This window comes from Sander vitreus, chromosome 17 (genome assembly GCF_031162955.1).
Source record: "Sander vitreus isolate 19-12246 chromosome 17, sanVit1, whole genome shotgun sequence".
Lineage (NCBI taxonomy): Eukaryota > Metazoa > Chordata > Actinopteri > Perciformes > Percidae > Sander > Sander vitreus.
In genome coordinates this window covers 2,101,399-2,118,177 of record NC_135871.1, presented here as the reverse complement: position 1 = coordinate 2,118,177, position 16,779 = coordinate 2,101,399, and the positions used below count along the sequence as shown (strand labels likewise).

The following is a 16,779-nucleotide window of genomic DNA, read 5'->3' as shown; positions in this document are numbered from 1 at the left end:
GTCTCATATATGTTATCAAACACATCTCCTGTATCTAGATAGATAGATAGATACTTTATTCATCTTGAGGGAATTGTAGGCATCCAGTAGCTTAGACAACCATAACACAACAAACACACATATATCTCACATACATAAAAATCACTCACAGAAATTTAAAGCATTAAAGGTGCTATGGTAGACTGTGTGCAATGGTGGTAGTGCAAAAGAGAACAGTGCAGGGATTGACAAGTGCACTAGCTTATTAAATATTAACTATGACTACGAAAAGACAAGAATGTAAACATAATAGAATTAGAATTGCTTGACAAACAAGAAAATGAAATAATATCTGTTAAGAACAATATATAACAGGGAATAAGTTATAAGATGTAGATGTTATGACCACAGTCCAGATTGTATTGAACATATCTCCCAACCACAGGTCATATGTAGCCACAGAATCCATTTTCCACACGCGTAAAATCTATTTCTTCGCAATCACCGTCCCATATTCAATAGGCTTCTTTTTGTGAAGAGATAAGGGACTTGTAACTTTCAATATCAGTACAGGGTTAGGTTCCAAACTTTTCCCAAAAGCTTTAGAGAAACAGTAAAAATACTTTTCCAATATTAATAAAGTTTGCTGCATGACCAGAAGGAATGTGCTGGTTTTTTTTTGCTACAGTTAAAATGTGTAAAGTTACATTTTGGTCACCTTTTTAGTTCAGAGGGAAAGTGTATATACATTATATTATATCCTGTTAATCCTCAGGATATTATATCATTGGGTCACTCCCTGTGAGTAGACCTGCTACAATCTATAGTCAATGTCACTATTTAACACACTAACTTAGAATAGAGTCTCACAAGCTGTGTGTGTGTGTGTGTGTGTGTGTGTGTGTGGGCGTGTGTGTGTGTTTTCTAGGGCTGCTCGATTATGGAAAAAAATATAATCACAATTATTTCGGTCAATATTGAAATCACGATTACTCGTTGACTTCTGGAAAGATGTTGCATTTATTGAACTTAAAAACAGTGGGGAAAAAAGTTAAATAAATCAACAGTGAAGTACATTTTTAATTAATTGCACAGCCCTACAGTAGTGTGTTCTGGCTTAAATGAACAGCTTGTGTCTTTGTGTGTTTTTACAGTTTGCGATGACGACTTCATGGAGTGACCGTCTGCAGAACTATGCCGACCTACCAGCCAACATGGACGGCGTGGCCATGAAAAAGTATCGACGGGAAGCTCACCACAGGTACGTGTTAGTCAGACTGCAGCAAACAGTGCTCCTGAAGTCTTAAACATAGACCAATCCTGTTCCAGACACAAAGGCTATTGGCTACACCAGTGTGTGCTTTTACATGCACAGCAGTAGCCAGGGTATGGTCTTGCCGCCAATGAAGTAAATAACTGGATTATGTCAGTTCTCCCTGTATACATCAGCAGGGAAGAATGGGACGAAAGGCGATTGTAACTCTACCACTGGTACAGTAGGTGGCGCTCTGCCAACATAAAACTGGTCAGAGGAAGGTTTTTACCTTCCGGTTCTTCTGGTTGACCTAGTAAAAATCACAACAACTTGGAAAATCCTCTCCTCGCCCATCCAGGAATGGGTCCTCTTTACAGTAGTCTCCTCAGTGGGTTAAAAGGCCCTGAGACACCAACCTGATAATCGTCTGTCTGACAGTCTGGCGAGGTCAGTGACTCCAGTCTGTCCGGTGCGTTCCGTGCCGTCGTCCGTCAGAGGAGCCGTCGGCCTTCATTTTGGCCGAACTGACTTGCTGGGTCGGAGGGCGGGCAGTCGGACTCAATGACCCGGAAATGGCGAACGGGATGAGTGACGAACGCCTGACAAATCTTTTAAACTGACCGTTGTCGATCTGAAATGAAGACCGATTCAGCAACTGCACGGCCTATTTCTCTCTTCAAATGTTTTCAGAAACACGTTTCAGTGAACTATTTTTGTAAAATACGAGATCGTATTTCGAACAAGCCGCCATTATCGGTCAGCTGGAGAAGCCAGACCCACGTGACGCATTCGTCATTTCCAGTTTTCATTTTTTTTTTGTATTACGTCACGCGCAGGAACGTACGCTCAAGTCGGCGTCACTTCGGTGTGTTCCGAGGCTCTTTTTGGACTTCGGGGAGCCGACTGATCAGTCCGACTGGCTTTTCTGCCGACGGTCGGCCGTCGGGTTGGTGTGTCAGGGGCTTAGAGGTGTAAAGCTCAAGTTGTTGCTGTTGTTTTTGGCGCCATTGCTTCCAACCGCTAACTTCTATTCCCGGTCAAAAACCCCTGCAGCGAAGTGGGGAGGGGCAGTTATATCATTATGGAGAATGTGCAGATGCGTACTACAACACTGACTGGGGCTACCAACCTGGCACCGATGACCCGAAGTGCTCGCAGGCCAGGTTGAGACCACAAACAAAGACAGCCTTCCTTTCTTCCCCTAACGTTAGGCTAAAGCTAACTCTTCGGCCAACATTATGCAGCATTTTCTTTGTCAATCAACAGTCTCTGGATCAAATGGATGAACTTCGGCTGCGGATCACTGACTGGAATGTCTGTTTAATTTTTCCCTATAAAAAGTTTAAAAAATGACAAGGTAAAATGTACACCTAAAGACCAGTGCAACAGAACAATTTGTTGTACACGCTTTCTTCACTTAAATCTTGTGAAATCTCATACACATCTAGACATGTTAAAAACTAACCGAGTCTCCCAACAGTTTAAATATCCATATTATTTCCAGCCAAACATAAAGAGTAACTTAATACCAGGCTGAAAAGCAGTATTTCTTTCTGCTTGTGCATGTTTCAAGTCTGTCGCCCTTCTGTGAAAATGGAATGAAATGGAAAAAAGCATGTTAAGCACACCCCGTTGCAACTGTAACCACACCCAACAGTGATCACCCTGAGTTTACTGGTACATCACTACAGCACGGGGAGACGTTAAACCACTAGAGTTCAGCAAACACGATAGTTTCTGCTCCTTTTTAAAAAAGTGCAGACTTTAAAAAGAAAATCAGTTTTATATTGTTATACTGCAAGGTATCCTGTTACGTAATATCAAGGGCTGAGGGGAAGTGAACGAGGGGAAGTGGCACTGCTGATGAAACACAGCTTATTATTCAATAGGGGCATGTCGTCGGGCCTGGGCTCGTATCCAGCATGTGACATTTGGGGCAGATTGGAGATTGGATAATTGCAAATTATAAATAGGGGTGTAGCTACATTATTGGGGCGGGGCGCCAGTTAAAAAGGAACTCTCTGCTGAGTGCAATGAGGCCTCACATAAGTGTCTGCGACTCTGCGTCAAACAGTTCAAAACGAGTTCAGGTCTACAGTATATTAATGTCCACAGTGCCATGGTTAGCATTGCTTAGCCTCTGTCCTGATTGACAGGTCGGCGTGTGGCCACGCCCTAAAGCACGCATAATAATTAACTAAATGAACATCGCGCTGTATTGACGAAGACTTGAAACTACCAATTGAGACAATAAACTCATTATGAAAATGTTTACTGAGGTAATAAATAAAACGAGAAGTACATTCATTTTCCATCGACGTAAGTATTGGGATCGTATGGGGTATTTTATAGGAAAGGAGAACTGACTGCAGCAGTCCTGGTGTAGATATCGACCCCAAACAACCCCCCCAAAAAAGCAAAGACACAAGTAATATTTAATGAAAATAAATGGTAGTCATTAAGAAAAAAACGTTTATTGTAAATAATATAATAAAAACCTTTTTATATTCCATCCCAAATGCCATGTTGTTTGAGTACTTACAAACAGAACAGCATAGCGTAGGCTAGCTTGTTGTGTATGTGCAAATAAGATAGTAAGTACAGGAGAACAGAAGCAGGAAAGTTCCTTCCTCATGTTTTAATTGTTTGAAAAATAATAACAGACATTCGTCAAAGTTGACTTTTTCCCAGACTGACCAATCCTGAATTCCCAAGTTCAAAGAACCTGGGAAGCTGAACGAGAACTAAGAAGATGCATAGACCTGTAACATCATATTAATATTAGAAACATTGGATAGAAATGATGGAGCCCTGGTCTCATGAAATCTATAGAAATGAATGCTTTGAAATGTCAGATGTGTTGATTTTTGTACGTGTGAGACTTTATTATAGATAGCAGGTACTGGAGGCAGTTCCAATAGAATATAGATGATTGGCTGACAAAGAAAGTAAACCAAAGCCATGTAGCATTACATCAGTGCTAATACCCGCAGCCATGAGTTCAGTGGTAATACTACATGTATTCTCTATTACAAAGCTTTCCAAGGGATCTGGCCCAAAACCATCCTGCAACGAGGTATGCCATCCTTTTTGCTGTTGGAACAAACTGCGACTACTGACTAAATTCCGTTTTGATGTCCATGATGTGAACTGATTCTGCATTCAACTCTCATAGAACTCCATCCATACTGACACTCATTGTGAGTTGGGTATCTCCATGTGGATGCAGCAGTTGGTGGTCATTGTGATTATTTTTCTGTTGCATTCCCCTTGTTCCTGCATCTTTTAACCTTCATCCCTTACTTCATCGCTCATCCATTCTAAATAGAAAACTCAAGGCCAGTGTGCAGTCTGAGCGGACTCACAGATTATATGTTTACATTATAATCTGTATTTCTGCATGAGCAGACATGGCTGTTTCTTCTGAGCCTCCCCGGTGAGAGTTTTACTGTCAGTGAGTCACTGCTGAGCAGCAATTCTATAAAAAAAAGTCAAACTGATGAAGATGAAAACAGGGAATGGAAAATGTCTGCAGGTTGCCTCATAGACTTAAAATGTATACAATTATAGTTAAGCTCAGATGGTTAGGGCTGGATATGTTTTAAGAACTAGACTTTGTCTATAGCATAAACCCTGAATAACTAATCTAGTAATTGATCAATCATTTAAAGTGCTCATTTTTCCCTTTCCTGTATTGTGTTATTTATCTTTTTTTGTGCATGTTATAGGTTTACAAAGTGAAAAAGCCCAAAGTCCCCCCCCCCAAAAGGATTTACCATCTCCAACAGAAAACACTGTTCACAAACTGCTCCAAACAGCTCTACTGTAGTCCAGCCTTTACTTCAGAGACAAACGTGGTCACTTTGGAACACACTTTGGAACACAGCTGCTAGCATAGCATAGTAGTCCTTACCTAGGTACTGTCAGGGCACACCCTCATACTCTGCTTCTGACTGGCTAGTAGTCCTTACCTAGGTACTGTCAGGGCACGCCCTCATACTCTGCTTCTGACTGGCTAGTAGTCCTTACCTAAGTACTGTCAGGGCACGCCCTCATACTCTGCTTCTGACTGGCTAGTAGTCCTTACCTAGGTACTGTCAGGGCACGCCCTCATACTCTGCTTCTGACTGGCTAGTAGTCCTTACCTAAGTACTGTCAGGGCACGCCCTCATACTCTGCTTCTGACTGGCTAGTAGTCCTTACCTAGCTACTGTCAGGGCACGCCCTCATACTCTGCTTCTGACTGGCTAGTAGTCCTTACCTAGTTACTGTCAGGGCACGCCCTCATACTCTGCTTCTGACTGGCTAGTAGTCCTTACCTAGGTACTGTCAGGACACACCCTCATACTCTGCTTCTGACTGGCTAGTAGTCCTTACCTAGGTACTGTCAGGACACGCCCTCATACTCTGCTTCTGACTGGCTAGTAGTCCTTACCTAGGTACTGTCAGGACACGCCCTCATACTCTGCTTCTGACCTGCTTCTGTCCTTACCTAGGTACTGAGCATGTGCGACTCCCAACAAAGATAGGAAACAGGAGGAAACGGAAGTGAGAGGTCTCACTCTGTAGCTAAAACGGAGAGCTCAACACACAGGGTGAAAAGAGGAGCTGCAGCAATGTGCAGTACAACAAAAAATATGGTGTTTTTTGAAAATTAAACCATGTAAACCTATTCTGATACAACTTCTAAATACAATTATGAACCTGAAAATGAGCATAATATGAGCACTTTAAGTCATTTATCAAACAATGTCAAACATTCTCAATTCTATTTATATCAAACAGGGTATCAGAAACACCTCTCAGTACAAAGCAGTACAGTTAAACAGCTATACAAACTACAGCCTCCAAAATGAGCAGACAGTTGAATCAGCACCTTTCTATCTGGACATAAGAAGCTTCTAAAAGGAGGATGCACTACATGGGCTGTTCTATTAGACCATTAGTTTTAGTTAGATGTACCTTATATTAGGGATGCACAATATATTGTTTTTTTTGTATCATCGCGATATCAACTGGTGCAATATATGTATCGCAAAAGGCTGCAACATATCGCGAAAGGCACTAAGATATTTTATGTGTTAGTTGACAGAACATATCAGTAGAAAGTGCCTTTTATATTCAATACAATGTTCAGTTTGTGTAATACAAATGTTGGAAATGATTTCCTTTCATTTCAAATCTTTGTACTAAAGCAGAACACTGAAAGCAGCAGAAATGCAGAACTGAGTACACCTTTGTATCTGTTAATTTATCGGAAATATTATCTTTATTGCTATATTCAGCAACGTTCTCGCATATTTTCCTCATATCGTGCAGCCCTACCTAATACAGTGTCAACAGAGTGTATATTTTAATATTTAACTGATCATTTTGTTGATTTTATACTGTTTATAGCATATTATTTGGTAACGTATGAGAACGATTCTGGTGATCGTCTAATAACAGAGACAGCAATGAATGTGGGAGGACACAGAGAATCTGCGCTAATAAAAATGTATAATTGGTACCTTGATGACATTTTCTGTTTAATGTCTTGCATCGACATTTTTCCTCTTCCCTGTCACACCATATGCTTGCTCTTGGGAGGGATTGTGGTCTCTGTAAATTAGAGTGTGATCTAGACCTACTCTATCTAGAAAGTGTCCTGAGATAACTCCTGTTGGGATTTGACACTATAATACAGTTGAATTCCTTGGACTCGTGTCAATGTGAACAACTTAAACATGTAGTGCTTTAAATGCAATCTGTCAACTAGGGCTGCAACTAACGATAATTTTCATCGTCGATTAATCTGTTGATTAATAGATCAGTTGTTTGGTCTCTAAAATGTCAAACGGTGAAAAATGTGGATCAGTGTTTCCCAAAAAGCCCAAGATGACGTCCTGAAATGTCTTGTTTTGTCCACAACTCAAAAGATATTCAGTTTGCTGTCACAGAGGAGAGAAGAAACCAGAACATATTCACATTTAACCAGCTGGACTCAAAGAATTTTTACTTTTTGTCTTAAAAAAATTACTCTAACCGACTAATCGATCATCAAAATAGTTGGCGATTAATTTGAAAGTTGTCAACTAATCGATTAATCAATTAATCGTTGCAGCTCTACTGTCAACATAATCAGCTGAAATCACGTGAGCTCACCATTTGAAGGGTAACAGTAGGCTATTGGCAGGGATAAGAGGTTTTTATTTCACATGTACTGATCACTATAAATAACCAGTAGGATTGCATGTCTGTTGGTGTTGTTTTTTATTGAAGTGACTCATAGTAGTCTTACTCAAACACAGTTGGCCATGCACCAAAACCTGACCTCAAGGAAGTGTTGCTCAGTCAATGCTGCTCTTTATTTTCTCCTGTAGCTCTTAAATGTTCCACCAGACTGACTCGCCTACTATTCACTTTAAGTTAGAAGTGTGCTGTATGAAGCCTATGCAGTGCGGCATTTACACTGTGTTCCAAATTATTACCCAAATTATATTTTACACTGATTTTCCTAAATAGTCGAGGCAATGATATTATAAGTCCAATTTCATTGAACAAACCACCCAATTAAAACAGTATTTTTTTCAAAAATAAAAAACTCCAAATGCACTGTTCCAAATTATTATGCACAACAGAGTTTCAAAGCATTTTATAAGTTATTAAGAACTGAAAATGGTCATTTGCTGAATTTGCAGCATGAGGAGGTCATATTTACTGAAATCAAACACATCTTAACAGGGCCAGTTACATGAAGAGATTTGTGGCTGATTCAGAGCACACACGGGTTCGTGCAGATAAAGGCATAATGAGGAAGGTTTCTGCCAGACACATTCATCAGATTAAGAGAGCAGCTGCTAAAATGCCATGACAAAGCAGCAAACAGGTATTTGAAGCTGCTGGTGCCTCTGGAGTCCCGCGAACCTCAACGTGTAGGATCCTCCAGAGGCTTGCAGTTGTGCATAAACCTACTATTCTGCCACCCCTAACCAATGCTCACAAGCAGAAACGGTTGCATTGGGCCCAGAAATACATGAAGACTCATTTTCAAACCGTCTCGTTTACTGATGAGTGCCGTGCAGCCCTGGCTGGACCAGATGGATGGAGTAGTGGATGGTTGGTGGATGGCCACCATGTCCCAATTAATCATGTTTTTGGCCGGAATCATGGGGAGAGAGCTGGTAGGCCCCTTTAGGGTCCCTGAAGGTGTGAAAATGACCTCGGCAAAGTATGTAGAGTTTCTGACTGACCACTTTCTTCCATGGTACAAAAAGAAGAACCGTGCCTTCCGTAGAAAAATCATCTTCATGCATGACAATGCACCATCTCATGCTGCAAAGAATACCTCTGTGTCATAGGTTGCTATAGGCATGAGAGAAACTCATGGTGTGGCCCCCATCCTCCCCTGACCTCAACCCTAGTGAGAACCTTTGGAGCATCCTCAAGCATAAGATCTACGAGAGTGGGAGGCAGTTCGCATCAAAACAGCAGCTCTGGGAGGCTATTCTGACATCCTGGAAAGACATTCAAGCAGAAACTCTCCATAAACTCACAAGTTCAATGGATGCAAGAATTGTCAAGGTGATATCAAAGAAGGGGTCCTATGTTAACATGTAACTGGCCCTGTTAAGATGGGTTTGATTTCAGTAAACCTCCTCATGCTGCAAATTCAGCAAAAACCATTTTTAGTTCTTTACAAGTCATAAAATGTTTTGAAGCTCTGTTGTGCATAATAATTTGGAACAGTGCATTTGGAGTTTTTTATTTTTGAAAAAATACTGTTTTCATTGTGTGGTTTGTTCAATGAAATTGGACTTATAATATCATTTGCCTCGACTATTTAGGAAAATCTGTGTAAAATATAATTTGGAACACAGTGGGATGTGAACTGCCAGCTGTCGTGCGTTTATTGACCATTTTTTCCCCCCCCCTTTCAGAGTGTTTGTCAACCGAAGCTTGGCCATGGAGAAGATCAAGTGTTTTGGTTTTGATATGGATTACACTCTGGCAGGTGAGTGCAGTCTGAGCCTTGTGGTATCAGCCTTGATTAACGCATAAAGGTCAAAGTGTAGTGGTAGAGCCCACACCAGCTGCATGTACACTCTGAATGTCCTGGCACTGATTGTCTCACTGATACACTTTAGTGAATAAAAGACTATACATACAGTACATCACAACTCTTCAGGCCTATTTGATTCTTTAAGTCCTCACATACTCTCTGCTGGCAATGTTTTTTTCATGTAAAATTGTAGTAAAATGTATAAATAAAAAAACTTAAAAACTGGAATAGTACTTGCCAAATTTGCAACCAATGTGGTGAATTGGTTCTAATTTGGAACCACTGTTGTGAGGAACTGAGCCTCAATCTAAAACCACAACCAAAGCGTACCTACCTTGGTAAGCAGGGCTTTGTTTCATTGAGAGTTCTTCTCAGGCTCTGTGCTTCTCAGCCCCCAGGCTTCATCGCCCCCGACCAACCTGACTAAACTGAGCCGTTTTAATGTTACCAACACCAAACGGTCTATCATCTAATGTGTTTCTATCCATTTGGTGTTAGTAACTTGCCAGCAGCACTACATACAGGGTTTCCGCGGGGTCTTAAAAAGTCTAACATTTCAAAATCAAAACGTTAGGCCTTAAAAAGTCTTAAATTCACTGAAGTATTGTGTTCTAGGTCTTAAATAATTTTAAACGGGTCTTTATTTTACTACGTCCATGAAACGCTACTTCTAATGCTCATTTTTTTTATTCTGTGGTGTAGTTCTTTCTTTCGCTAGTACAAATATCATTTTGCTGTATTACGACCACAAATGAGACCACCATGCTGCTTATATTGCAGCCAATCAGCTTTCGTGTTACTGGCGCGAGTCTCTTTTGGATTGTAAAACGGAGCTATATGTGGAGTGAAAGTTTAGCGATACTGGGCTTGAAAAAAACAGAATTTAGGGCTTAGTTGATGTTGTGATAAAGGTCTTAAATATCATTCATAATGGTCTTAAAATGTCTTAAAAAGTCTTACATTTGACTTGGTGAAACCTGCAGAAGCCCTGTACATAGCACTGTAGGAAACCCAAAGGTTTCCTTATAGCAGGGGTTTCAAACTACCAGCCCTGGGGCCAGATCCGGCCTGGTAGACCTTTTCATAAGGCTTCACAATTGTTAGGAATCTAATGTTACATGTTGTCTGCAACTCTTTCTTTTCTGTTTTTTTTTTCTTTTTTGTAAATAAATGTAAATGTTAAGCTCACAGGTTAGGACCATAATGCAACACAAGACAACAACTTGTGTATCACTGACACTGTTTACATGCACATATTTCAGTTTTTTGCCCTAATTCCGAAAAAGACGATATTCCGACTAAGCTGTTTCCATGGCTAATGTAAGTGAATATTCCCGTTTACATGTAGCCATGCAAAATAAGATTTTTTTGTTGGAGCGTGTGAACACGGTGTCCCTCTTTCATTCCTTCAACCAGCTTCTTGAAAAGGTCGGCTCATAGCCAAAAACCTGTTGACATCTAAGTCTCTGATAATAAATTAAAAAGTAGCTTTGTTTCTCCCTCTTGTCTTCAGCCTGGCAAACTATTGGCTGGTTGGTTTGTATACAGCAACCATAGCAACGCACAGAGCTGACCATAAGCGGTAAACAGGCAAGAGGCCGTAAACGGCGGTCAAACCCCCGATTGAGACGCATATTCCAAATGCGCTGTATACACGTCCAAAGAATGCTTCTAATACCGGAATATCCCATGTCTTAATCGGAAAATGCTATATTCGGAAAAGGCCTTATTCCGAATATCCAACCGGAATATGCTGTTTACATGATTCAGAATATTGTGTTGTTTGGAATAATAGTGGAATATTGGTGTGCATTTAAACATACTCACTGAAGAACAGATAACAGAACAAATAGATGTACATAAAAGTAGTCAATACAAATAAAACAAGACAAACTAAACACACAAAAATATAATGTAACTACGACAAAAAAATGGGGCAATACATTAAAAAATGTGGAATATTACTTCATATAACATTTACTTCTTTATAATTTAAAATTCAAACTTCATAGAAATGTCCTTAATTTGATAATTGTTAGTCTTTGTGATACGAGATTTCAAAAAAGAAGAAGCAATTTCTGCATTTTATTACTTTTAACTATTTGTTACTAACTAACTTTTGAACTATTCATAAAATCCGAATCTTTGTCTGACTTTTCTGAAGTCTGCAGGAGTGTAAAATGACCGGGTTCTTACGGGGACAGTCCTCTGTCCGGCTCACTGGAGCACCCACTGTAACCCAAGCTGCTCCCGTCCAGCTGTGTTTAAGATATTCCTGGCCTGGAGACAGTCAAAATAGTAATTCCGCACACAACAATAGGAGGGTGGCTGGGGTGGAAACGAGGGTTAGCCGATACCAGTTTTTGCATTCGTCATTATTCATCAATATTCCTCATCTGTATATCAAACCATGTTATGCCTCAGGAACAAAGAACTCGTTTTCAGTGGTTATGTGCTTGTGGACAGCTTTGACACATCCGATACAGGAGAGCCGGCTGTATTTATGAGCTAACAAATGATCGGAGAAGTCATTTTTCCAATCTCCAACATGTATTTTAATGCATCATTCTGTCTAGCTTTAAAGGTCCAATGTGTGGGAATTTCTCTCATCTAGCGTTGAGATCACATATCGTAATCAACTCTCTCGCACCACGCAGTTCAAAGTACGTATTACAGCTACGGTAGCCTTCACGCTTCAAAAAGCCAAGATACCCATTAGCAGCATTAGCAGCACCTGTGAGTTTTATCATGTGACAGCGAAAACGCGAAAGGCGGAGCAGTATGTCCTGTATGTCCCTTACCGGCTAACGTATTTCAAGATGGAGCATGAATATGGAGCGTCTACCCCAGTTCATGAAAATGCAAATGTAACATTTCAAGCCAATAGGAATACTTGGAAAATGGTGGTAAATATTCATGAAAAAGGACATGTCTGTCTGTCTGTCTAGTTTATAAATCTCCTGAGTATGAGTCGCTGGGCTTCGACTTGACGGTGGAGCGCCTGGTGTCCATCGGATATCCACAAGAGCTGCTCAACTTTGTCTACGACCCCTCCTTCCCCACCAGGTTGGTTCACAAAGCCCTGCCTATTTTATTTTATTTTTTAAATCAATCAAGTGCGCTTTGTGCTTTCTGTCTCTGACTGTCTGCCTTTACTCGCCTGTCTTCATTCTTCTCAGAGGTCTGGTGTTTGATGCGATGTATGGCAACCTGCTCAAAGTGGATGCATACGGGAACATCCTGGTGTGTGTACACGGATTCAACTTCTTGAGGGGGTGAGGTCCACTACTCGCACTGAGCTGTAAACATAGTCTACCACATCAAATCTTCCTCCATTCCACCTACAACACTATTCTTTAAATGAATCGTAAACGAGACTAGACGTCTACAGCCGCACGACAGCATGTTAACATGCTCACAAGGACAATGCTAACAAGCTGATGTTAAGCAGGTATAATATTGACACCATGTTCACCATCTTAGTTTACCTGAATAGTTAGAAACACACAAGTATAGCTGAGGCTGTGATAATGTCATTAGTTTTGCATGTATTTGGTAATAAAACAAAGTATTGGACAAATTGAAACTTGGACCTAATGGTAATCCATCCAATAGATGTTGAGATATTGCATAAAGAAATGCATAAAAAAAATCATCATAGCGATATTTTATTTAGCAATAGATTTTCAAAAATGCAATATTGATTTATTTTTATTTATTTATTTATTTTAAGTTTACGTGCAAAAATATTCATGTAAGGCAGTTGTTTATGTTGTATTTAAACCCTCTACCGCTAGATGGTTATGCTGAGACGCACCACTAGTGTCCTCGCCTAGCAGTGCCTGACTTTTTGCTAGAAGCTAACAACGTAGCTATGGCTGACCTTTGTCCTACTTTAGCATATAAACATTAGCTCACTAAGAACCTGGGAACCACAATCCCAAACTGGCAGTTTGATTTTCTGTGGACTGAATTGTTTACCTAAAGTAAACTTCTTTGACTGTTATGCACATCATGTCTCTTTTTAAATATTAGTTTTTCTAAAATTATACTTAAAAAAAATCCCAATATATCGCCTCACGCACAGTATCGAAACATTATTGCAATATACTGAATCGTGACCCACGTGATACGTATCGCCAGATTCTTGCCAATACACAGCCCTATCATGAATGTCTGTACAAGATTCCATGGCAGTCCATTCAATAGTTCTCAAGATAACTTTGTTTGCGGAGTTAACTATAGGGAAAGTCTAAAGGTTTGAAAACGTTTGAATACTGCCTAACCATAGTTCTGTACCCTTGCATATGAGTGTGGTTTTGCTCAATTGCAGATATAAAGATGTCGAGGCATATGGCTTATCGGTAGTCATTAAAAAAAATCTAAGTAAGCATTTGATGGATTTAATTTAAATGTACTGAATAAGTTGACACTGAGCAGTGTCTTCACTGCGTTGTTGGTATAACATCTTTTTATAGCACATGCATGCAACAAGCACAGCGGTGACAAGACATTTCTGCCCACTGCAGAGGGAGTTAATAGAAACGCAATGTCATGCAAAAACTGGACTCTGTGTTGTATGTATAATAAGTTGTGTTGTATGTATAATAAGTCATGTCTCCTGGTTCTTCCTCACTTGTTACCCTCCTGTCTGTTTGTATCTGTGCTCACTCTACACAGACCTGACATCAGAGAGCTGTACCCCAACAAGTTTATTCAGCGTGGAGACACGGACCGCTTCTACATCCTCAACACACTCTTCAACCTGCCTGGTAAGAAAGAAAAAAACCCATCAACAGAACTACAACACAACCTTTAGTACTCTTAGAATTAAGTATTAAAACACAAAGTCATCAATGTAAGATTTTGAGGTATTTAAAGGGGAACTATGCAGTTTTTTTTAGCTTAATTTACCTTAACTGAACAGCTTCGGAGTCATTGGAATGGTTATATGACTTTTTTCGAGTTGAATGGTGGTCGTCTCGCTCCCCCCTAGCGCCTGTGAGCGGAAAAACCACCCTTGCAACTTTCGGCCGGCGAGCCGCCGGCCTCAGCGTCAGCAATTATCGCGTGATATCAGGTCTCGCGACGTAATGAATTGCTTCACGGCACTGCACACGTACGCCCATTCAGGAACCGGCTAGCTTTAAAAACAAGGTAGCGATGGAGTTTTTCACACTATCGTCATGGCTGAGCCAGCGAAAAAGAAGCAGAAAGCTAGGAAAGCATTGTCGGAGGAACAGAGAAAGAGGAAACGGCGGACTGACCGAGAGAGGAGTCTGACACGAGGAAACATAGGAGCTGCCAAATATCTATTCTGAAGCTGTAGGGGGGGCTCTATAGAGAAACCTGCGAGAAAACCGCAAAGAAATGGCCAAAACTGCATAGCGCCCCTTTCATGTACTCAAGATGCATCAGCTGAGCATTATTAGGCCTGCCTTTTTTTTTACCATTAGGCTTTAGGCATCATTTTTGATCTGGTTTGTGATCATTTGTTTGAATGATCACTAAGTGCATCATTTAGTCTACAAAACAATAGTTTTGTAATAAAATAATAATGAGCCATGTGGCCAGAGCTCAAAGGGATTTAAATTATCTAAAACCCTCAAAGTATCATCATTAACAATCATTTGGAATACAGAAAAGTAAGAAGGTTTTTATTATTATTATTATTATTTAAACAGTATATACTGTAAGTCCAACTGAAATACACACACACACACACACAGACTATACTAGGTTTCAGACTATATTCAGGTCTGCAGTCAGTCTCACTAATTCTAGTGTTATTTCTGATTTCTCCTTAGAAACCTACCTCTTTGCTTGCCTGGTTGATTTCTTCAGTAACTGCTCCAGATACACAAGGTACTGCATACTCACTGCTACATACTGAATACTGGCTGTTTCTGGGAAGCGCAGCTTGCTGGAATCATGAGTGACATTCTGAATAAGAGCCGGTTTAATGTCCATGTTCAGAGTTTCAGTGGAATTTCCGTATCCCATGATGCTCTCAAAGCTCTTTTAGAAGCTTCTCTGTCTGAACAAGAAGGTGGTTCTGGGGAAAACACTGCGTCCTCAGAACTCCATGTTACGCAGAATCTAATGCTGACCTGATTTGAACTGTCTCTGTAGTTGTGACGCTGGCTTCAAAGACGGCGACCTTTTCATGTCCTATAAGAGCATGTTCCAGGATGTCCGAGACAGCGTGGACTGGGTTCATTTAAAGGTAGGATCATTTGCTTATCTACATGAAACCTGTTCCCAGTAAGTCGTCTCCTGCACTCAGTCCAGTCCAGTCGCAGTCATCAGTCCACTGTTATTTATTTTCACAGGGGTCCTTAAAAGAAAAAACTGTTGAAAACCTGGAAAAGTATGTGGTAAAGGATGTAAGTATGCATAATAAGGGCTGCTTCTAAATGCACACCAAGTTATATACCAACTTGGACTTTATAGTTGGAATGAAAAGTTCTGTATTACTCCGTAGTAGTAAAACAACACATTTGAGCTCAGTCTCACATTTTTTGCTGTTCAATTTTTCTGCGTGGTTGATTGTGTTTTTCCTCCACCAAGCCAAAGCTTCCTCTTCTCCTCAGTCGCATGAATGAAGTAGCCAAAGTGTTTCTGGCCACTAACAGTGACTATAAATACACAGAGGTGAGCAGACAGTTTACAGTCAGATATCTTAATGAATGCTTAAAGGAACACGCCGACTTATTGGGACTTTGTCTTATTCCCCGTATCCCCCAGAGTTAGATAAGTCCATACATACCCTTCTCATCTCCGTGCGTGTCGTAACTCTGTCTGACGCCCCCCACCGCTAGCCTAGCTTAGCACAGATCCTGGAGGTAACTGGCTCCATCTAGCCTACTGCTCCCAATAAGTGACAAAATAACGCCAACATGTTCCTATTTACATGTTGTGATTTGTATAGTCACAGCGTGTATAAATAACAAGGTCACATGACACACAGCCATCTTCTAACCGTATACATACTGGGAACTATATTCTCAGAAGGCGAAGCACTGCTACTTCTGCTACTTGGGCGGAGTGATTAGCGCAACACCTGAAAAGCACCGTTGTTACTCTCTGCTCCTCACGGCGGTGCTTCTCAGGTGCTGCGAGCAAATCACAATAATTTTTTTGTGATTGTTGCAGGCAAAAAAAAAAATCTTAAATGTGATGGAATATGCGGGTGGACTATACAAATCACATGTAAACAGGAACATGTTGGTGTTATTTTGTCACTTATTGGGAGCAGTATGGCTAAATGGAGCCGGTTACCTCCAGGATCTGTGCTAAGCTAGGCTAGCGGTGGGGGTGTCAGACAGAGTTACGACACGCACGGAGATGAGAAGGGTATGTATGGACTTATCTAACTCTGGGGGTTACGGGGAATAAGACAAAGTCCCAATAAGTCAGCGTGTTCCTTTAAAGCAAACCAGAACCTACTGTCCCATAATGTACTAATTAATTTTGACAGTTGCCTAATGAAGTAATAATGCCA

The 16,779-nt window shown here is 40.6% G+C and overlaps 1 protein-coding gene across 1 annotated transcript in view; it reads left to right on the top strand.

Annotated features, from left to right (window-relative positions):
- The window catches only part of nt5c2a (5'-nucleotidase, cytosolic IIa), a 31,800-nt gene that overhangs the window by 1,130 nt on the left and 13,891 nt on the right, over positions 1-16,779 (top strand). Inside the window, exons 2-10 of the mRNA XM_078272980.1 lie at positions 1,134-1,240; positions 9,154-9,227; positions 12,224-12,341; positions 12,455-12,550; positions 13,956-14,047; positions 15,083-15,140; positions 15,408-15,501; positions 15,608-15,661; positions 15,846-15,929. Of these exons, the coding sequence (XP_078129106.1) occupies positions 1,134-1,240; positions 9,154-9,227; positions 12,224-12,341; positions 12,455-12,550; positions 13,956-14,047; positions 15,083-15,140; positions 15,408-15,501; positions 15,608-15,661; positions 15,846-15,929 (777 nt within the window). The remainder of the gene's footprint in view (positions 1-1,133; positions 1,241-9,153; positions 9,228-12,223; positions 12,342-12,454; positions 12,551-13,955; positions 14,048-15,082; positions 15,141-15,407; positions 15,502-15,607; positions 15,662-15,845; positions 15,930-16,779) is intronic.